Here is a 24,811-nt window from a genome sequence, read left to right as displayed (position 1 = left end):
CTATATACATAGAGCCAGACAATCAGCTCTAATCTGTCTTTTGGAGCAAAAGTCAATATAAGACCCAGTCTTATTTTAATATAAGACTGTGTTTTATATAATATAATATAATACCCAGTCTTAAATTAATTTTTGCTCCAAAAGACTCATTAGAGCTGATTGTCCGGCTAGGTCTTGTTTTCAGGGAAACATGGTATATACGTATGTAATATACGTATATAATATAGTAACAAACTGTCTCTTTTCTCTATCCCCTCATTGAAAGGCGCAAACTAAAACATCTTCAATAGTAGGATCCTTCCAAAAGTAGGATTGCATGAAGACTCCAAGCTGCATAGTGTTTTAAATCCTTTCATTAACTAAACATTACCTAACAACAAATCCTCTGTTGTTAATTGAATTACATCCTCTAAACGGATGTGTTCAAGTCCTAACCCCAGTACTTGTGAATGGTACTGGATTGTAAATAGAATCTCTGCAGATGAATTAGTGAAGATGAGCTAATATAGGAGTATGTTGGGCCCTAATTTAATGACTGGTGTCTTTATAAGAGGAGAAGACAGACACAAAATGAGAATACCATGTGCAGATGGAGGCAGGGATTGGAAGCTGCATCTACTAGCCAAGGAAGTTTACAGATCGCCAGCCATCACCGTAAACTAAGAGAGAGACATAGAACAGATTCATTCTCAGAGCTGTCAGAAGGCACCAGCGTGTTGACACCTTGATCTCAGATTTCTGGCCTCCAGAACGCTGAGAGAGTAAACTTCTGTTGTTTTAAGCCACCCAGTCTGTGGCCCTTTGTTAGAGCAGCGCTAGGCAGCTAATACACTTTCTTTACTCAAGTACCCACAAGATTCTCAGCCTCTCTCTCAAATTTGCTTCAGTTCTCAACATTGTTAGTGTATTTTCTCCCCCACTTATTTTATTCCCTCATCTTTATGAGGGATGCATTAAAGAAAGAAAAGATGTGACAGGAAGGTTGGGCGTGTGTGATTATTTCAGCCTGCAATCCCCAGAGATCCAGAAAGCTGTGCCCCCATGGAGGTGCTCGGCTGAGCATTCACCTCTGGCTCCACATCCGGTTTCTCCAGCTCTGGGCCCTGTTTTATTTCTCCTTCACCCTTAGCTTCAAAAATCCTGGCTCAGTTATTTAATTTTGGCTCTGATGCTTGGCGTTCCTCCCAGCTCTTCTTGCCCCTTGCTCTTGGCTTTGATACCCCTGCCATGTCCTGTGGCTGAAAGTGGGAAAACTTTCCACCTGCCCTTCATTTTTGGCTCTTGCTACTTGAGTTTAGCCAGTGTTTCCTCGTCTATCCCTGAGGCTGCTCTTAACAATATAACCATCTCCTCACCTAAGAAGTCCACTCCACTTTGTTTTTCTACGAATAAATCAATGTTTCATTAAATGAAATGTGTCTGTACCCTGAAGACACAAGATCTTTTACATCTTTCTCCACTACTTTTTCCCTTCTCCATGTCCACTGACTTTGGGGGCCCTGATAGGTTGACTCCCCCCACTACTTTAGTTCTATTGCCACTTTCAGGCTGTTGTTCCACAACCTCCATTCAGTGGTCTCCCCCACTTTTTCCCTTTTTTTTTAATACTCTTTTCTCTTTCTTGTCCTGTCTTCTGTTTTCAGGACATCATCCCACATTTATCACTGCTTTCAATACCTGTTTCACCCTGTTCTTCCTTTCTTCATTATCTGATAGAGTGGTTCTTGGTCTGGACTTCACATTAGAATCACCTGAGAAGCTTTAGAAAGCTAATTCTCCAACAGCCCTACTCCCAGAGATTCTAATTTAATTGGGCCCAAGTATCATATATCTTAAAATTGTTTCCCAGGTAATTCAACTGTTCATCCACTATGAATAACCAGTGGTTCAGCAGTTTCAACATCTGTGATAAAAATCTTCTTCACTTCCTAGCCTCACAGTTCCTCAGTTCCAATTCTAGCATTGTCATTTTGTTTCACCTACCCCGTCACACAGTCATACCGGGCAATTCATCATAACTTGAAATAACTCCAGCCACTATCAGCGTAGTCTCAAACTCTGACAATGAAATAATTGCAACCTTTGCCTCACCTTTTTTTTAACTTCCAGTGAATAAACTCTAAATTCTTAATATGCCCCTATATTGTTCCTTGAGTTTTTTTCAGTTTATCGTACCAGATGACTTTACTTTCAAGTCTACACAGCCAGAAATGTGGTCAGCCGTTTCAATAACGCTACCATCTATTAGGAAGAAAAGCTTTCCCTGCAGGCATCACACTTCCACAGAGGGGAGGAAATTTCTGCTTCCTGGGAAGAAAGTATTAGAGGCATACTTGAGACCTTTTCTCCAGAGCCCGTCGTAGACACACCCCCAATGAAGGACATGGCTGATAAACATCTGATTAATAAGCATGGAAGAGGAACCCGTGCACAGATGGTCTGTCTCTTTATCTTTCTACTGAGTTAAGGATGAAGTTATTTCTTCTCTACAGGTCATTCAGTTCAATTTTTCAGCTCCATCAGTGACTATGTAGATAAGTTTAATTCTGTGGAGGGAATGCTTCGATATGGGTTTCCTATTTGTATTCTTTAATTCAGCTATAATAGTAACAAACCTTGTGTTCTGATCCCTGTCAACAGACTACACTAATTAACCTCCTTTCATTCTCCTTTTGTTGAGGAACTGACCTGGTAACTCATAAAAGAGGAGTTGTATTCCTTAACCACTCTCGCTGCTGCACATTTAGAGAAATGAACAAAATCATACTTCCTGGATCCACTGTAATTCTTCTAAACTCAGCTCAGATCATTTTCTTGAATTACTTGTATGTGCTTACTATTTAGTTCTTTTCCCATAGCTATTTCGATCTTCCCTATTCTACTAAAACTCTACTACTAAAGCTATGCCCTCCCAAATTTTCAGGGAATAAATTCGGCTTATAGAGTTTTGAGAAGACCATACAGCATTTATACTCGTCCCTTTCCTCTTCTTCACTTTAAAATGCGTCTCCATCCATCTTCTCTTCTTTTGTGTTTCTCTCTCAGCATTAACTATTCTTCTTGTCCTTGATCATCCTTCACAACATTCTGAAACTTTCCCCTCTCTGAACCATTCCATCAAGTCCTCCCATTTGTTTACATCTATAACGTCTGCCGCTCTGCAAAATAGTTTCTGTCTGCCTACCAACGTGGGCACAACCAACAAGGCCATAAATGAAAACAAAATTCTTAATCCTGTAATTCCTTGAAATGACTTCTTTGTTTCCCTACCTTCGGCACATAATTCTTGAAAGAATCACCTAGATTTGCTGACTCTACTTTTTTTTCCTTACCTTACAATGTGATTTAAAACCCCCTCTAAATCAATGGAAATGCCTCATTTATAATTCATCAATAAAATAGTAAAGATCACATTGACAGCATTTTTTTTTTAAGTTCTCACATTGTCTCACTCCCCTCTTTCCCTTTTTCCAATCCATCCATATCCTAGGCTTCAGCTCCCTATGTAGGTAATAATATAAAGTTGCTGTCACTCCCGCCACTTCATATTAATATTTACAGTTATTCACTTGGGCTTGAACTCAATAGTCTTTATGCCAATTTCTTAGGTTACTGTTTGTTTCAGTAAATGACCACATCATTTCCTAATGACTCAGGCTCAAAGTGTCAATGTCATTTCATACATTTTATTTGTTAATTTCTTCATCATTCATTGTGCACAGCTCCATGCACAGGAGCACATCTATGTCCTGAAGATTACAAAGGAGAATAAAACAATATCTCTCTTCACTGACCTTGTGGTATATCAGGGAAGAAGGACTGATAAGTAAACAAAGTATGCGACAAGAGCCGTTCCTGAGGTATCACTAAAAGGCTAACACAGAGTAGACAGTAATTGTATGTGGGGGAGTTGGAAGGAATGCTTCACCTGAAGTAGATGCTTCAGTTGAATCTTTAATAAGAATTGGGCATTTAAAAAGTAGACAAGATACTTCCAAGAGGCTATTAGGATGGCATTTATAAAGTCAATGATGCTTAAAGCCATATGAAATTTGATTTGACTGGAGTATATAGGGGGAAAAAAGTAAATGATAGAACAAAGAGGGATGAGTCTAAAGAATTATCGTGAAGGTTTCCATACTCTGGTCTACTGAACCTGTGATCAAATTTATTTTTAGGGCAGTCATCCTAGCAACAACATGGAGTGGGGGAAAATAGTCACCTTTCATTCTACTTCTTCAGTTTTCCAAGCATTCAATCATTTGTTAAATCTTACAAATGTTTCCTATATTTTGCCTTTTACATTTTTCCCTACTGTCTATATCCCAGTGCCCCCATCCTGGTTCAGGAGTTCAGTATCTTTCTCTTGGATATACAGACTACTGACCTCTGACTCCAGACTCTACTATAAAATGGGATTTGACATCTTCAAAGGGAACAATTCTAATCATGTCATTCACAAAATCACAGACTTTGAGGACATCCTTTTACCACATTGAAGACTTTCCTCAAAGACATAGCTATTTAATTATCTGCTAATATGAAGTGGACATGTTCATTGTCACAGCCAAGCAGCACCCTTGCCTGACATTACGTGACAGAAGCTTTCTCTCTCTATGTCTTTGCTTTTACGTTTCTTTTACCTTCAGCACCTTCTCCTCTCTGCCTGTTGAAATCTTGTCCATCCTTACAAATTTACCTTAAAATACACTTTCTTCCAAGATTAAAATTTCAAATCATCCCAAATATATGTGATTCTCTCTTTTTGCTTTTATGACACATTCTTCTTTTTTTATAATGTGGCTTGAAAATGTATCTGCTGCTGCCATTCCCCCCATTACCACAGATGTAAACTTTTGAAAGTACCACTGTGTTACTAGTTTACATTTTCTTTCATTTCATTTCAACATATTGCCTTATTCAAAGTATATGTGAGTTAGGGTAGTTACTTTAAACATAATTTAAGAGGCCATGTTATTTTCTTTTATTAACCTTCCTAGTTCAAGATGGCTATGTGTTTAGCTGTGGTAGTTTGTTGTACGCTGAGCAAGAAGAGCCTTAACAGCTATCTTTAGTTGCCTGTATTTTTGTTTCCCCCCACTCCACTGCCTCTAAAAAATAATAATTAAAAAAAATGCAAACTGGAGACTCATAAAGTATCTTCAAGCAATACAGTATGATAAAAAAAGAAAATTTATATTTCACAATGCCAGATAAACAATATGATTTATTTTGTTTTTGTTTTGTTTTTTGTTTCAACAACTCGTTGATGCCGAGTGGTTATTACCAGATTGAAAGTGAGACACGTTACCTCAAACTGCAGACGATTTTCCATCTCTACTCTATTATATGGTTTTGTAACTCCTTTTCTCATTTCTGTCCTGAAAAGAAAGGGAGGGCTGAGCCTTGGGAACTCTACTAATATATGTCCTGAATGTATTTCTTGGTTCAGTATAAAGGTATTTTCAATCTTGTGACAAATGGTAGTGATGATTTAAATGCAGATATTATTTTCTATACTAACTTTATTATTAGGAAGCAATAAAGTAATGTATGAAAAAAATATATGGACACACCTATAGAGACCTAAGAAGAGTAAGACATTATTATATGGAAAAGTAATGCGTACTGTTCCATTTCTTCTTTTCACCTCCTACGCAACACGACACAAAACTATTAGCAACCCAATTACAAATGGCTTATGTAATAATTTATTCATGTGTTAGTTCAGTCATTTACTAAGTATTTATTAAGTCCTTGCTACATCCCAAGCAACTGTACAAGTTATTAGGGATATATAGCTAAAAATATATGGTTGCTTTCCACAAGATGTGACCATGACAATAAGAGTAAATCGGCAATGAAAAGAGTAGACATAGGAAGAAAGCAGGGTAAAATGCATGCTGGGAATTATAGGTGAGTGTTCCAAATTACCAAAGAGGGATAGAGAGAGGGCTGAGGAGACGGGAACTCATTTCTGTTCAAGACAAGGAATTGATAAGGGAATAAAATAAAACTTTTAGTTACACATTTGAAAATAGACATCAACAGCGTCAGCACAAGTGTATGTTAGTGTGTATTCCTGACACTCGATGTTACGAGCAAAAACAACATCAAGACAAATTGTGCTTTTTTTGGAGGCTGAATGAAAATAAAACGCATGTAGTGGCATCTACTAGAAAAGAATGACATCTAGAAGATCCAGAGAAAGAATATCTCTTGGAAAATGGTTTTCTGCACAATTTAGACAAAATATGTATTTAAAAAACCCAAAAAGTTATCATGGATGTAATCCAAGAGGATATTTTGTTTACTTAAAAAGAGTTACAATATAAGCAGATGTTAATGAAAAGAAAATTGCAATATGGAGAGAAAGAGAAATACAATTTAAAATATATTGAATAGACATTAACTGTGCAATAGCAGAACTGATACTGCAGAAAACCTAATCATTTTATAGAAGACAACTTTGAATACCTTTTCAAGGGAGTAGAAGAAGAGGATGGAAGCATTCATCATAGTTTGCAAAGGAGCAAAAGAGTTGTAAAAATAACCTGGAAGGTGACAGTTATAGAGGTCTGAAAACAAGGAGCCATCACACAGAACAGTCTTCCAGAAAAAAATATCAGAACACGTGTAACCAAACTTATTCCAAACTCTGCTTGGTATCTGTATGTTCAGTTTGAAGGAGCTCTGCAGACTTCAGATAAAGATGCAAAAACCATTCCCATCTCTCTCCCACAGATTTGGGCACTCCAGCCCCCTCAGTCACAGCACTGAATTCATTCTGTGTAATAGATACATTCTAGAAAGCCACTTGAGTTGAAAGAATAAAGAAAAATCTACCAGTCTACAGGAATAAAAATACATTAGCCATACTAAAGAACAAATAATTCACCTTTGAAACATGAAAGGCCAAGATACAACAAGGACAGATTTGAAGGGGGAAAAAAAGGGACTCGGTGATTTGATAACACACCAAATTTTCTTTCACACATAGAGGAACAATTGATAGTCCGATATATCCAGTAGATGTTAGAAAATCCACACACATAATATACACAGTCATGAAATAAAGGAGAGAAAATACCAATGTATAAGGACTACAGCTTTAAAATATTTAAGAGTTTAAAATATTTCAAATGGGAATAAAATTGACAGTGTAACCACAGCAACTTGACCAGGGGCTAGCAGAGTAACACTCACCTAATATTTGTTGAAATAATAAGTGCTCTAGACAATTATAAACTTAAAAAACTGAAACAAAATCCAAAACAAGTAGATAACCTGAATAGAGCCATATCCTGGGAAGAACTGGAAATAGCTGAGAGATCGAACCTCTAAAACACATGCTGGGACCAGATGATTTTATGAATGAGTCCTCTGACCCTTCAAGGGACAGATAAAACCAATGATGTTCAAACTGTTCCAGGACATGAAAAAAATAGAAAGATATCCTAGTCATTTTATAGAACTAGCATAACAATGATATTGAAGTATAACACAGAAAATAAAAGAAAACCGCAGGCCAATTTTACTTTAGAATATAGATGTAAAAATAATGTGCAAACTGAAACCCAGCAGTATATTAAAATGTCAGAATCAAACACTTGATAGAATAACAATAATTGCTTCTTAATAGGAAATATATTAATATACCCTATATCCCTTCCATTCCCACCTTCTCAAATGCTTCAACGGTAAATCCCTTACAGCAGAGCAGAACAAGGGTTATGTTTGTCTTGTAAACCCGGTGTCCGTCCCAATACCTTGCCAGAGTGATCAATAAATCTCTCCTAATATGTGGAAAATTGAATGGAGAAGTTGTCAGAGAGTGATGAGAGACATTAGCAATATGTCCAGATAAAATTTGGCAAATTAAAAAAAAAGTGAGCCCATCATTAACTGGGAGGAGGGAAAAATAAAATAAACCTAATCTTGATATTTAGTTCAGCAGTGAACATTATGAGCATAATCCTAATAATGTAAACATAGAATATTGATTTAACTGTAAATGTTATGTTAGGGGCATGGCATGAGGGAAAATGGGAGGCTATTTTATGACAGTTCAATAATTATCCATAATAACTAGGAAATCAAAAGATATTATCTAATACGTGTGCATCAGTTAATAGCAGTTTAAAATTTCATTTAAGGATATGGATGTGAATACTAAGATGATGTAAAATAAAACAACTGAAGGAATTTCAATTTTGTTGTCTTCAGAGAGTGGAATCGCCAAAGCCTGGGCAGGTGACTACTGTTTTTCAGTATTATAATCATTCTTCAGTATTATCAGATTCTAAATGCGTAAGTGACTTTAAAAGTTGAACTGTTTGAACTTTGAGCATATATTTGATAATATAAAAACTTATAAATAAATTAAATCTGGCTCTAGCAACATTAAATTAAAAATGATAATATATATTTGGGACAAGCATAGAAGACTGGCCTTCAAATGAACTTATTGTGGAATTAAAATGGATAAATTTGATCAATAGGGCATTTTTATGTTATGTATTAAAAGTCTTAGGAATCTAGGGCATTTTTATGTTATGTATTAAAAGTCTTAGGAATCTATACATTCTGATCCAGTAACTTCTATTCTTAGAATGTATTCCCAAGAAATAATCAAAATCATCAAGACAAACATTTTCATTTGCCTTGTTAGTGGTATTTTTGCCATTGGGGTAAAAAAAATGTGTATACACACACACACACACACACACACACACACACACACACACACATATGATTTGGTAATTCGCCTAGTCACATTTTATACTTATGCCAATTATTAACTTATGGCCTGTCAGTCAGATCCAAATCCACCCTTCTCAACTTGCTCTCTGGAGCTGAGACCTACAAACTGTGTTTTTGTTTACCAGATGCCTCCATATTGAGCTTTGCCATAGGAGAAGCTAAGAATGATGCAGAGGCTGGAGGAGGAAGTGGGACTTGATCCTCCCTGTATACTTGCTGTGGGATTCCTATGTCTTTTTGTGGCTTGATAGTTGATACCAGAAGTAGCAGGCTCTTCTTATGGTTCCTGCAGCTGAATCCAATTTTCAGTTTTTCCCAAATTCATAGAACCAGCCATATTGCCTCCAATTCAGAGACAAACCTCAGCCAAGCAGTGCCTCCTCTCAGAGGTCTAATTTTAAGCCCTTGTTCTAAATTAAGATTTAATAACTCAAAGCTCTTCCCCTTGGTCCCTCAACCCTAGGGATTATAGCTGCTTCCTGCTGTTAGTACCCCTGGAATGCTTTAGGGTTCTCTTTTAACCCTTTCAGCTACCTGGTTAGCAAATTTATATTTACAACATTTTTCCTCCTAAATTCTCTTTTGGAATAAATGCTATGATTTCTAACTTCTGACTTTAGCTTGATATAATAAGGATAAATCTCATGTTATATGTTTTTATCTTCATATTTTTACCACAGTTGATGCATATGTATATATATGTATATATATATATATATATATACATACATATATATATGTGTGTGTGTATATATATATATACACATATATATATATCAGCGGTGCCAAAAAAATATATACAAGTGGACACTTTGGTCAATGTTGTTCAAGCAGCGAGTCACTGTAATCAGAAGTGTCTGGACACCGATGGCAACCACTTTGAGCCCCTCTTGTAATTGCAGAAGTCAAAAGTGACTTGTACTGTGTTTCCCCGAAAATAAGACCTAACCAGACCATCAGCTATAATGTGTATTTTGGAGCAAACATTAATATGAGACCCGGTCTTATTTTAATATAATGTAAGACTGTGTATAATATAATATAATATAATATAATACTGGGTCTTATATTATTGTTTGCTCCAAAAAATGCATTAGAGCGGATGAGCTGGCTAGGTCTTATTTTCGGGGAAACACGGTATTCATCTTTTGTTATCAGCATATATTGAGTATTACAATTTTGACACTGTTTTCCTTTCTTAAAATATGTATACATTTTTTGGCACCCTCTGTATACAATTTTATAGATATAGCTGTGGAAAAAATATAAATACACAAATACATATAAATATCTTCCCTCAGAAATCTTGAAAAAAGTGCTTCTTTTCCACTAGAAAAAAAAAATTGTTATTAAAAATAGCAGTCAATTTTTAAGCAGGCAGTAAAATCCATAATTTCCTGATTTTGGAAATGAATTGTGGCCTGCCTACAATGATGAAAATTAAATAGGTAACATAAAGAAACTTGTGGAAATTTAAAATCTGTTTGCCCTGAGATGTGATTTTTGCTTATCAGGAGCCCCTGAGATTGACTCTGAACTTGAATTTTTGTGTTTTCCTCTGACCCCTGCCCTATATAAACTTTGCAGTATTTTCAATAACTATGTTTCTTGTAAATACCTCACTTAATGTTTTCCCATGAATTACATGAGGCTGGTGGTTTTACATGGAGAGGTTTGTTTTGTTCATGCCAGAGAATTTAGATATTTTATTATGGGAAAGTCACTTCTCCAGACAACTTTAGCTCATTGATGTGGCCCGCTGTACCCAATCCCAGTGTTCTACTTAATCACTGTATTGGACATATTGTGACAAAAGGCTTGTTTTCATCAAAAGAAATTCCTGGAGGGGATTGCTGTTTTGATGAAATTGAGTTAATTAAATATAGTCTAAAGGAAGGTGGTTGGAACTGTAACAGTTAAGTCAGTTTTTATGCTACTGGGAGCATTTTTTAAAACCCGTGTTTCTAAATGGCATGCAGAACCCCATGTGAAAGCTTTTCCTCCTTCTGGAAAAAAGGCTTGTTTTTTCAGCCATTCAACCTAGAGCAAAGAAATCAAAAATGCCATGTGCTAAAAAACATTCACAGTAGAAATTTTATAGAAGCAAGGCAAACTAACATTAATAAATGAAGCTAATTAGGCTTGATTTGCATACTTAACTCATCTTAATTACACATGGATTCAGCAAAGATTTTTAAAGCTACAATCAATCTTTAAGGGACATGGTTAGTTATTTATGTGAAATAACAAAAACCAGGAGCCTTATAAATGATTATTTTGTTTATGAATATATATACCAGTGGGATTATTTCAGTGACAGTAGTGGAGTATATTTCCCTTTAATAATATGTAAACTAAAGAAAAATATACTCCATTGGTTTCACAAAGTTATTTAAAAACAAGATTTGCAGGAAATATGAATGCTATATAAATTATTAAATATTTGACCCCATTCGATTAAAAAAGAATCTTCATAAAATTCTTTGACATTATTTTTAAACTGGATAACTAAGGTAATATGTATAATAAAAAAAAAAGTAGCTGGTAATGAGTAGGAGAATATTTTTCTCACAGCTGGGATAAATTTTAATTCTGCTCACCCTTGGACACAGTTTGCTTTCTCTTTTTTAACAGTACTTTTCATTGATCATAAAATTTAAATAAAAATGCATAATGCACAATTACACAATATAATTCTCTAACTTTAATAAGTTTTATTTATAGAATATTTAAAAAAAATTTTATTTAACTATGAACAGTTATTTTCTAGAAATATACAGAGGAATAATGTTTTGAGGACACCTGCCTCTGTATTGCAATGTGAGGGGCTGGCCAGGCTCAGTGGGGTGGGGAGGGCAGGGCTGTGGATAGGATAACAAGCAGTACACGAGCAAAACTTGATTCTGTGCCACCGTCAAATGGTTGTGTAATTCAATTATTAGGACTCCATTTCCTAGAGTTCCTTTCCATGAGGATTCTTTCATAAAATCAAAAATTCTGAGAGGTTAACCCTTTTGCCTGAATTACCTTGAAAAGATAGAGGTCACATGGTGGAGAAAAGAAAGTTGGTGAAGGGCAAACATACCAGTCTTACTTAAAACTTTCCTAGGAATGGCCCGTGTGTGTGTGTGTGTGTGCATGTGTACTAATTCAAAGATATGTATTAAATACCTCTCATAAGGCGGCTCATCTCTGCAGTTATAATTATGAAGTGCTGCAGATATAATTAGGAAGTGCTGAGGTTATGAAGTGCTGCAGTTATAAATAACTATGAAGTCCTATCTATCACAAAGTTTGTAGTCCTCATATTGTTACTATGTAATCATTAACATTTATTGAGCACTTGCTATGTTCCAGGCAACAATCTAAGCACGTTACATGAATTGCTTAAATCGTCACAATGATGCCATCATGTAGGTACTCTTATTATTTCTGTTTTACAGATGAGAAAACTGAGGCTCAGAGTGTTCCAAGAACACCACATAGCCCAAATTCAAATTCAAGCAGTGTTATACCAGACACTGTGCTCTTAACTACTACATTATATGCACATATAATATTTATCTATTTAAATATGTGCTCAAATATGACATAAAAATGAACTTGTAATTTTGAGGCTACATATTAGCTCAAAGTGTGTTAATATAATATATGTAAATTCTACATACAATGCAATAAATATTGTGAAATAATGTCACAATTTAATACTTGCAACTAGCTAATGCCCCAAGGGCTATTGGACTCTTAAGATATTTCATGAGTAGAAGAATAAAGAGTTCTGCAGCCCTTTGTCATGGACTGAATTGTGTCACTTCAATTCATATGTTGAAGCCCTAAGGCCCAGTAATGAAGAAGGTGATTGTATTTGGAGATAGTGTCTTTAAAGAGGTAATTAAGGTTAAAAGAGTTCCTTGGGATGGGCCCTAATCGTCTGACTGGTGTCCTTATAAGAAGAGGAGATTAGAACGCAGATACACAGAGAGGGAAGGCCATGTGAAGACATAGGGAGAAGATGGCATTCTACAAACCACAGAGAGGCCTCAGAATGAAACCACCCTTGCCAAATTCTTGATCTTGGAATTTTAGTCTCCAGAATAGTGACAAAATAAATTTTTGTTGTTTAAACCAACAGTCTGTCGTACTTTGCTATGGCGGCCCCAAAACTAACACACCCTTAATCACCTCTTTGGTGTTAAAGGATGAGACCACTGCTCAATATCTGAAACAAACAACAAACAAACCAAACAAACTGAATTTATTATGTATACTTAAGTGAGGAAGAGTTATAGTAGTCAGAGTAATACTCATTAAGCAAACCCAATTGCTGATGTTATATTCTGTTTTTGTGAAGAGCTTACTTTGGATTGTATTGGTTATAGAGGCAAGAGTGAGTTAAGTTAGGCTTAGAAGAGTAGTTGCGTTAGTTATTAAGGCTTGTTTTTTGTCTCTTTCACAGGTGGAAGGAGGTTAATATCAGCCTTAGTGCACTGCATTGAATCTTTGGCCAATTGGCTGACTTTCAAATCATGAGTCTGATGCTGTTTGGCTTTTTGGGGAGTGTTCAGTGAAGTTTGTTGTCATTGATTAATTATATAGGTTTAAAATCAGTTCTGGTTGTTAATTTGTAAGCAGGGCTATGGAACTGTTACTAATTGATTGGACAAATTTAAAACTAGTTCTGGTGTTTGTTACCCTGGCTATAGAACAATGAGTCTTTTTCTGGGAGTGTGGTTATTTTTTTATTCTCAGGAGCCAACAAAAATTGCAAAGGCAAACAAGGAATAGAAAAGAAGACTACCAATTAATCTATAAGTGGTAATATCTCTTGTGTAAACACTATGCTAACCGCTTTATACAAACTTCTCCAACTGTAAATGAAAATTTAAAATGTTATCATTTTTGCATTTGTAGAGATAAAAAGAATTACTATATGTAAAGTATTTAGCATGGTATTTATACAAATAAGAGATATTACCAATAACTTCCCAATGAACTAAGTTCTAAACCAGTTGTGGAATATCCAGTTGGAGTGTCTTATTTGGTGACTTTTCTCCTTGTGGGGATTCAGAAACCCAGGCTCCTTTCATTTGTGCTCGTCCATCTTCCAGGGCCCCCTCTAACTACAGCCTGAAAACAGGCAAAAATAAAGAGCTTAGGGGGTTGTGTGGGGTATTTTAAGGTCCAACCCTACATGAAACTTATTTCATAATTGCCCCTCCACTGAGCAGAGTTCAGTCACATGGCCACACCTGACCTCAAATCTGGCTGACTGCCCAAGAAGAAAAAGAAAGGGGTTTCATACAATTTCTGCTACTGTAATGAGTGGATATAAAAGAAGGGGCAGGAATATTTAATCCCCCACATCACTGAAAAGGATGAGTTTGAGTTGAAAGCAGAATGGGAAGAAGGACGAGGACATGTCTATAGCTACATGAAAATATCCAAGGTAGAGAAAACAGGAAGTATAAAGGCAGGAACATGCTAGGCCTGTTAGAAGAACAGGAAGGCCAATGTGACAGTGTTATGGTTTTATGTTTATGTTTACTTATTTATCCTGACAGGAAACAGAAGTTTGCTGGGTCAGAGCTCAGACTATGTATTTACCCACCACAGTTTGTATTGATTTGCCATCCCCTAATTTCTCATGGGGAGAAGCAGTGAGAGCCAGGTACACCCTGCGGGTAGAGTGGAGTTATGTGCAATGAAGTTGTGGAGTTATGTAACATGAAACCTCCAAATTATGAAAGTCAGAGCCCCTCTGCCCCTCCTTCCTCCGGGTAGCAGGGGTGGTGGAGGGGTGGAGAGACAGAGAGAGAGAGAGGGAGGGAAGGGAGGGGAGGGGAAGAGAAGGGAAAGGAAGGGAAAGGAAGGGAAGAGAAGAGGGAGAGAGAGAGAGAGAGAATGAGAGAGGGGAAGAAGAAGAGAGAGAGAACATTTGTTTTGAAATATAAATAAATCCTCTCTGGGAAGAGGAAGGCAAGGCCTCGACGAGGCTTGCAACCCCTGGAATATAAACAAAACAAACAAAACAACAAAACCTCAAGGGGAAATGCCCCTAAATCTCTCCAGAGGTCTGTATCTTTAGGGTTGCTATTGAATCATCCTTTAACTCAGGTATATAGTCTTTGCTCAGAAAACTGACCATGTAGAAACATGAAAATATTTATGGAACACAGTATAAAAGAAGGGAGAATGGTGAAAGATGAAGTCAGATAGCCAGACAGAGGCAAACAATACAGAGCCTTTGGACCTAAGTTAAGAGCTAGAATGTATTCTGAGTACAGTGGTAATTGTTTGGGTGACTGTAAGCAGAAGCATGTATGATCTGATTCAGCTTTTATTGATCATTTTAGTGGCTGTGAGAGAAATGGCTGTGGAGTGGGGTGAGAGTGGGGACAAGTAGATCAATAAGGATACCCCTGCTGTCATCATGCTCTGTATGACAGCGTCCTGCACTAGAGTGGTAATGATGGAGGGAAGAGGTGGGCAGAGTAGGGCTGTATGTTTCAGAAAGAGCTGATATACTGGGTGAGAAGTGGGGTAAGGGTGGAAGAAGGAGAGGTATTGTAATTCTCAGGTGTTTGATAGCCTAGGTGTTTTGTTTGAGCAACTGGTGATGTCATTTACTCAGAGGGAAAGATTTGTCAAGGGTCAAGATAGGCAACTGGCAAGTCCTAAGTTAAAAAGGCCGCTTTTGCATCTTTTGTCTGACATGTTCTATCAGAGATGTCACTATCAGGAAACAGATGACACATGGGGTAAACTCCACGTGAATGTTTATAGGAATGTGAACAGGGTTAAGGGACAAAACACAGCACCCAAGGGCTAGCGACAGTGGGAAGTCATTGCTTCTCCTGGGTCTGAAGGGGCAGGAGAAGGAGAGCATTACTGGACACACGTGAGTTGTAGCCATGGGAGAGGACCTGTACATTGGGAGTTGTGGAATTAGGTAGAGCTACTGACAAAATCACAGCTGAACAGGAAGGGAACTCGAGTGGGTTTTTTATCTGTCCTCTAGATCTTTCTGCTCTACCATATCCTGCTGGTGCTCTCCTCTGGCTCAGTCCAACCCCAAAACAGAGGGTCTGAGAGCCCAAGGTGATGTGGTTAGTAGAGAACAGGCCATGGAGCAGGGCAGTGTGCCTCATGGGGAATGAATCTGAGGGACAAACAGAAGAAACAGCGCTGATGCCTCTAAGATTCCTAGCGGAGGTAGAGATGTTGATTTCAAAGCCATCAGAATTTTAATGCTTTATATCTGAAGTTAAGAGCTAATATTTGTTAAGCTCTTACATTGTTCTAGGCATTCCATCAACATTTCACCTGCATTGTCTCATTTATTTCTCTAAACCAACCTATAGGTTAAATATTTTACCTCGTTGAACACAGGTAATGTTATTTAAACTATAGGTTAGTTTTAAGAATTAAATGAGGCAACTGAGTCATAGTGAAGTGAATGGGTTTGTTTAAGGTTACATGGCTGTTAGGTAGTAGTTCCAAGAATTAAGTCCCAGATGTTTCTATCTCTAGGGCCCATGATAGAAACCATTGTTGCACATAGCTTCGCTGAGAGAATCAAATACTGGAGCAATAATGTTTGGTCACATGATTTTTATTTTTTTTTTTATGACTCTTCGCTCTTTTTAATTTTTTCCACTTCTTTGAAATAAAACAATTCTGACAAGATTTCATCAAGAAAGATATTCCAAATTTTAATGCCCCAGTTTGGGTATTGCTTTTGATGAAGGCTGTTTGCAAACTAGCACATTAGTAACCTACATATTCCCTATACCACAAGAAGAGTAGGTTCGCTTTTATCTTGGGAACAAAGATGGATAGAAAAAGCTTTTTTTAACTTTTCTTAATTCATGATACATTTATCTTCGAGTCAGGTTTTGTTATAGCAGCACAAATGTGTTCCGTCAGCATTTCCATTATTACCCTGTATTTCCAGGGCTTTTCAAGAGAGCCTTAGAGATTCCACTTTGAATTAAAACTTGGCATTCAGAATTTGAATCAGAAAACTCCATTTTTCTTACTAATTAATCAAATAGTTTAGGGGTTCACAATTTAGAAGAGGACCAAATATAAAACTTTTATTAATGTAAAATATATTTTAGGATAAATATGCCAATTTGAATATATTTTTTTAAATATTAACATTCACTATACAGGTATAATGTTATTTAACTATATACAATATTATTTCTCAAGTGAAATTAACTGTAAAAATTCCTAAGCTAACATATGTAAGCTAATTATGACATTTTATATCTCACATTTTTGGCCTTGTAAGTAATTTATTTCTGCTTTAGGAACTTGGGTGATTTAAAGTTCTCAGCCTAGTTTGTGTTATAATGGTATCAAGATACTGAACCAGAATAACATGGGTAGGGGGCATTTTGAAAGAGTGGCAAAGTGATTCAATATATTTTTACAAAATTTAAATTCATATAGGTAAGTTTTGCATTCTGTGAAAAGGTATTAATAGCATGCACTAATTCTTCAAATAAATATTTGAAATTTGCTGAATTCAATAGTGAAGACTAATTGGAGCCTAGTTGTAAAGCCTTTCCAACTTTGCAGTTCCAAAAAGTTCCATGAATATCCTATAACAATGAGGTACGTGTTGATAACCCTCTATCTTTAATATCTCTTTTGTATAATCTTTTCTGTAATCACTCTTCCAGCCCTAAAGGATTTAAAACTAAGTAAACACAAGGTAGTGAATGAAAGTGGATGAAGACTTTTGAGTAAACCTACTTCTTCTGACTGACTTCTCTCTAGCCACATGGGCTCCTTGCTATTCCAAAAACATACCAGGCAAACTCCCACCTTGAGATATTTGCTCCAGCTTTTCCTTGTTCCTGGAATGCTTTTTCTCCAAATATCTGCTTGGCTAACTCCCTTACCCACATCAACCTTTGTTCAAACTGAACTTTAGGAGTGTGGTCAAACCACCTCATTCTACTTCATAATTTGATTTGCCCTTAGCTCCTCAGTTCTAAAACTCATGATGGTACCCTTTACCCTGCCTGACTGTTACTATTTTCACAAGACTTATTATCTTCTAACATACTCATACCTTTTTAAAATATGTCTATTCCCTCTCTCTTCCCCTGGAATGTAAGGTCATTGAGAACAAGTTTCTTTGTTTTATTCATTGACATAGCGTAGGCACCTAGAATTATGCTTGACATATATTGGTTACTCAAAAATATTTGTTGAATGAGTACATTGTTGAATTAAATCTGAATTTCAGTCCATAACAAACAACATGTGTTAATATCTACAAATGATATTCCAGGTATATCTTTCTCTGGTTCTTCTACAGAATCTGGGCTATTTCTCTATTATGCCCTTTGAATAGTGGTATAAAAATGATAGGCACCACATTTAAATCCCTTTTGTAATTGTATTATGGACCATTTTTCCTGGAATCATTTAAACTGAAGCTTGGAAATTTTTTTGTGGTTACTTTTGCTTTTGTTTGGAAAAGATGATCTGAATGGATAGATACAGTTTTCACAAAATGCTTATTTTGTATTAAAAATACTACTGTACGTGTTGTATAACATTTTTATACAGGTAATGATTTTAATGCCGAATTGTGAATGTTCAGGAATTAAAACATGATCTTGTAACTACAAAGAGAAGAGAAAAAAGAACCCACACCCCTAGCAGTGGTAGAAATCATGTGCTGAAAGCAAGAGCCTTCCGTAAGAGCTTTTCTACTTGGCCCTATTATTTAAAAACTGTGCTAATTGCAAAATGGAGTCATTTGGTGAGAAGCCGACACCAGTTCAATGGTATAAAAGCAAGGACACAAGAATTTCAGCGTAGTTACCAGCCCTAGTGGCAGACTCATCAGCACAGCCCTGTCTGATTGCGCCGGGAGCTGAAAGAAAAGCTCTATTTTCAATCATGAGAATGTGTTAATTTTATTATTTGACTAAAACATTACTTAAAAAAATAAAATTAATTATCCTTCCATTTCTTTATACACGTTGAATGGGATTTATTTTATTTTATTTCTGCTTTGTCTTCCTAGGGTAAATGTGAGCAGACACTTTATGGTCACATGCATTCTATCAATGATGCCACCTTCGCTCCTAGAGTAAGTTCAATTCTCCCAATATTTATTTATTTTTTAACTCTTCATATATACAAATTCATTTTAATGAAACAAAGTCCCAGGGAAAAATGTAAGTGAACAGGGTGAGTGAAGAACAAAGTCGAGAATTAATTACGACAACACAAAAAGCGTATAGATAGTATAGGGCTGCACAAGCTTAAAACACAAGCAATATACAGTGATAGGAATAATTAGGAATTTTACTGTACTTGCTACACATAAGCGGATTTTTGAAAGGTTCTTGTCTAATTTGGGCTTCAAGAAAGTAAGTGGGATATAGACTTGTAAATATTAATGCAGAATCATAAAAATACTGAAAATGCTTGAAAGGAAACCTGAGAATAAAAACTATTAAAGGAAAAAGGGAATTTCTTCTGGTTAGAACAGAGCAACCTTGAATTGACAGCTTTTTAATTCCTCATGGAAAGATTTTATATATGTCTTTATTCACATGACAAACGGATGAAATACCAAAAGTGTTTATCTGCAGCTTGAAGTATTCAGAGATCAGGATAATTTTTCCAAAGATGAAAATTGTTAAATATTGTTTTGAGTTGCTAATCTAACTGGGGTTATCTTTAAAAGGGTTCAGATAGTAATCATGGAAGGATGATATAAGTTTGTTCCTTCTCAAAGGAAAGTGATTTGACAAGATAGATGACCTCCTAAGTCCTTTCAAACTTTATAATTTAATTATATCTAACATTTTAATTTGTCTCTAAGTTCCCAGTGGAGTGTGAATATTAATTCCAAACCCCTCTTCTTTTCCAATTAGCTAAAAACGAAATCTGATAGAGTCCCTACATCTAATTTCCAAATGACAGCATAGTTAAAATTCTGTTACTATCATGCTGTTGTTATTCTTTTAAAAAGAGGAATAATGCTCACTAAAAATTATTTCTACTAAAGGAATTTCAGTTGTTTGCTCCAACTGAAATTGTCCCAGAGTCATTGTCAGCCCTGGAATGTTAATATCGGGCTCTACTATAATTATATTCTAACAAAATCATCTTAGTAAGGAATTTCCATTTGATTGACTCTCTTGAGCCAATATATTATGGATTAGTTCTAGATACCAAGCAAAATTTTATTTCCAGCAGATTATAAGTCATTTAAGCACTACAGACCCACATAATATAGGATATTTATGCCAAAAATCTATTAAGTGGCTTACAGCTTTACGTATCCTAGGAAAATTAAATGGAAGCTAAAATGAAGTAAACTAATATTTTGTAAGTTAGGCATTTTATTTTGGTAAGCAATATTATAGCTGAAAAAGACACACCGTTTAACATCCCAGATAGTAAAATTAATAAATATGGAAAGAGCCAAATTAGATTTATTGAATCAGCAATCAAGGGAAACATTCATTAATTTATGCCTGTTTCGAAGACAAAATGATGAATATGAAGTCCAGGTGTCCAATATCAAAGTGGTTAACCTGTTTTTGTTTACAAACTTTGTTCATACCAAAATGACTATTACAACACCGTTCCAAATCAACATCTCAGGGTCTCTTGCTGTAAATATTTTATAACTATTAAAGGAATGATATTTTGTTAAGATAACTGACACCTCTAAGTGAAATTTTCAATCACGCATGTTAATTGTTTTGAAAACTGTTTCATTATACATACCTGCTAAGGAATGTCAAGAGATTGGGAGTCATCAATGACTGAAAGAGCCCAAAGACTTTTAGGGATCTCTCAAGGACATGACGTTGTGACACATTTCATATTTAACAAACTATCAGAAAAACTTGTGATAATAAATGCATTATAAGGTGCATATGTGGCAGGCAGATATTTGAATTACTTTGTATTAGACTTGCTAATTGTTTGATGTCTTTAGGGATATGCATTCAGCTTAGATTACTAGTTAAATATACATTTAGCTATTTATGTAAACATAATTTTAGGAGAATTCTACAATTTTATGTTTGTAAACACAAATCACAAATGCAAAATTCAGTGTTATCTACCCATCAACCAAGAATCACAGAAACAAATAAACAACATATTATGTTTATATGTGGTTCTAAAAAGCTATGTTAATATAACTTTATTTCTATGTTGTATAGTATTAGGGCTCTGACGCCATTATTTCTTACTGAATTTTCTAATAGCAGTAGATATTTATTTAAAACCTCTTTTTAAAGTAATCCATTAGTGAAATATTTTAAGGAACTATGGAAGCTTTTTACTAAGTCCCTTTTGTAAAGTAAAACCAAAACTAAAGAAGGAAGTGGACAGTAATTGCTGGAAAAATATTAATAGATACAGACAATTCAATGTAAGTAAAAAGAAAACAAAAACTATGTAAAAACACATGGCAAGAAAATGAGCAGGTATACCTATAATAGAGTCTTCCGTGCCTTCAGTTTTCCAGGAAATTGCTGTGTCTGCTTGGTGAAGTCAGGTGCACACTATAAATCAACTCTGTTAGAATGCCATTGCATCTGTTCTTGGGAGTACTTACGGGCCATCTCACACATTTAAGCTAGGAATTCAGTCTCAACTCAATTGTTGAACAAAATTGAAAGATTGTGTAAGATTGAAGATAACTCTATAGTTTTCACCAGCTCGTGAAAGAGGAGGTTTCCACCTACTGCAAATGCTATTCTCACTTCTTCTAATTGGCTTGTTGGATTAACTCAAATATTATTACATTGATTTTTTAACTGTAGAAGTGTGTGCCTTCATTGCAACTAATTATATAAAACATGGATATTCTTAGGTCAAAATGGATGACATAATACAGAGGGTGCCAAAAAAATGTATGCACATTTTAAGAAAGGAAAAAAAAATGTATTAAAATTGTAATACTCAATATATACCGATGAGAAAAGATGAATACAAGTCATATGTATACATTTTTTTTTTTGGCAGCCCCGGTATATAGCCTTTAATAGAAGACAAGTCAAATTCTAACTTTAACAAGTTAGAGTTTATATAATTTATACCAATTTTATATAATTCCATGGAAGTTATAGCTGCCGTGACTAGGGGTGAAGGAAAATGAAGCTTGTGAGTTTAATTTTTATAGCACTTGGGAGTTTTAGATAGATAAAAGGGAAAGGGGTATAACAGGAATTTGCAGCAAGGAAGACACCTTCCCCAACTCTTGGCCTTGAGTCATGTGGAGACTAAAAGAATTAATTTCCTGTTTTAGAGAATTCGAAGAAACATGGTAATTGTAGGTGATATTTGGGTCACAATTCAAGCCAAGAAGGTAAAGGAAGTGCTTAGAGGAGAGAGTAGCATTAGATGGGAATTGGTTGATGATGTGTATGGATCACTAGAGGATGGAGTAGAAGAGTACATAAGAGATGCAAGGGATAATGGGATCAGATTAAGAGGCAAACAGTTCTTTGGAGATGAGAGTCTAAATAATAAGGGAACATATACTGGCTTTGACATCTATCCATAACAGAAATAAATATAATAATTTATATTCTGTATGGCAAAATGCTCATAGAATCAAAATAAAAACATCAAAAAATCAAGTACTCATAAAACGTGATGATACAGAAAAGAGATTAAGTCGACTCTGTGTATCCTGTCACTAGGCACCTTACCCTGCATGTTCCATCTACAGGTATCAGAGTTTGATAAGGAGTTACCCCAGGAAGTGTGGTCTAAGTCAGCTTCAGTTCAAAGACCACTGAGGAGAATGGATCGAGGATCACATGAGATGTGTTACACTCAAAATACACCAGAATCCCCCTAAAATCCTAAGGCAGAGTCACTACTGAGAGCCTCCCAGTCACTCGCCCTCATTTTTTGAAGACTAGAGTTTTTGAATCACTGTCTTTCTCCACGGCGCTGTGCAGCACGCTAACCACTTATTTGACCACTTTTCCTCTAACAACTTTTTTTGTCCTCAGCCACATACTCCTACAGTCACACTCCAGACACTTTGTCATTAACTGTAATTGTATCACCCCCAAAATCTCAATTCCAAGCACTGCTTTTCTGAACATACCTGTCTGTCTTTCCAGTTCTTAAGTAATCCCACTACAATAATTTCACGTCATTAAAAGCTCTAACCAACCAAACTCTTACTACCTTTTACCCCCTCTGCCTTCACTGATCATTTTACACTGGCTTAGGTTCCTCAGTTGTCGTTCCAGCAATTCTATGGCAAAGGACTTTAGTTCAATTTGACCTCATTTCCTCTGCAGTGCTTACGTGGCAAATCTATATTATTTGGCCTGTACCAGAACAGATTTTTATATGCTGGAGGAAAGATACAAACTTTTTAAATTTAATTAACTTTAATATGACTCTGAAGTACAAATTACCACTCACTATTGCTCAACATTTAAAGTATATTTCTCTAGTGTGTTTACTTTTCCATTCACTTAAATTGCTTTTATACCTTCTCCTTAAACATCCTACCTCTCTAACTTCCCTTTCATCCACAAACTCTCTTCATGAGAAAACAGAAGCCATCAAAGAAGAAATCTCTTATCTTCCTCCTACTACATATCTAAATGCACGGGCATCTCCAAGCATCTTCTGTATCTCACCTCTAGTCATCATAGAAGGACTATATCGGCTACTAAGGCATTCTGCTATTTCAGGTTGTACTGTAAATCCAATTCTTTCATTTTCTGCATGTTTCCATTTTCACTCATTCTTTGCCATTTTATATGTTGAGTCTAAATGTTAGATGCATGTGAGTTTATGACTCATATCTTCTCTGTGAACGCTCCCTTATAGATTAATGTAATTGCCCTCTTTAACACAATTAAAACATTTTGCATTAAATTATTTATTTTGATGGTATTTATATGATACATCTTTTATCATCCCTTAATTTCCTTTCTTTTTTATGGTTTCATTTGAGTTATTTTTATTATAAGCAATATGTACTGTTTTACTTTTTGCTTTTAGTAAAATCTGAATCCTTTACCAACTGGCTTTAACTCAGTCACATTTATTATGATTGTTAATGTATTTGGACTCACCTTTACCATCTTATTTTGTATTCTATTGATAATAGGATTTTCTTGATCTTCTCCTTCTTGTCTATGCCTATGTAGTTACCCCTCTTTTTAACACACATACATTTTACTTCCCTAAACAATCCTGTTATTCCCCCTCGAACAGTGCAAAGAGCTTAAAACATTCAAGCTTTTTTCTAGTCTTTACTTTTCCATATCCCATGATATTTTTATTTTGTGTTTTGGACCCATGTTGAAATTAGTGATGTAAACAGTTGATATTTACTAGAGCTACCAATATGTCTTATTACCTCTTTGTCTATGAATCACTTATTTATTTTCCCTCCTTCTTTCAGGGTTTCATTTTCTTCTTTACTCTTTTCATTCTTTCAGGAAAAGTGAATAGGTAACAAATATTCTTGGTCTTTGTGTATTTTATTTTCATTCTTATATTTCATTTTCTTCTGGAATTGTTTTTACCAATGAAAGTCTACTTTCAGTCTAGTAGTTGATCCTGTGTAAGTAATCTGTCTGATATTCTCTCTGGTACATTTTAATATAGTTGATATTTTATTTTCAATATTTCTATGATGTGTCTATATCTGGATTTGTCTCATATTTGTCTTTCTCAAAACTCGATGCACTTCCTCAAGATGAGCAACCTTGTCTTTCTGCAATTCTGAAAGATCTTCAGCCATTATTTCTTTAAATATCGTTTCTTGTCACTTGTCTCAAGTCTTTCCTTTAAACTCTCCTTTTATATTCACGTTGAACTTTTTTTGTTCAGTTCTCCAACTTTCTTATTTTTTCTTAATATTTCCTATGCTTTAGTTCTTTACTTTGCATTTTGGTGGACTTCTTCAGATTTGTCTTAAATTTACTAAATTTTATTTGGCTGAATTTAGTTTACTACTTACTCTTCCTATTGAGTTTTTATATTTCGATTACTACATTTATAGAATTTC

The 24,811-nt window shown here is 35.5% G+C and overlaps 1 protein-coding gene across 1 annotated transcript in view; it reads left to right on the top strand.

The window, feature by feature from the left end:
• SPAG16 (sperm associated antigen 16) overlaps window positions 1-24,811 on the top strand; it is a 759,782-nt gene that overhangs the window by 508,632 nt on the left and 226,339 nt on the right. The window contains exon 15 of the mRNA XM_033111509.1: window positions 18,815-18,880. Within this exon, the coding sequence (XP_032967400.1) occupies window positions 18,815-18,880 (66 nt within the window). The remainder of the gene's footprint in view (window positions 1-18,814; window positions 18,881-24,811) is intronic.

This window comes from Rhinolophus ferrumequinum, chromosome 8 (genome assembly GCF_004115265.2).
Source record: "Rhinolophus ferrumequinum isolate MPI-CBG mRhiFer1 chromosome 8, mRhiFer1_v1.p, whole genome shotgun sequence".
NCBI classification, from domain to species: Eukaryota; Metazoa; Chordata; class Mammalia; order Chiroptera; family Rhinolophidae; genus Rhinolophus; species Rhinolophus ferrumequinum.
Note: the sequence above shows the minus strand (reverse complement) of the source record. Positions and strands in the feature narration are given on the sequence as shown.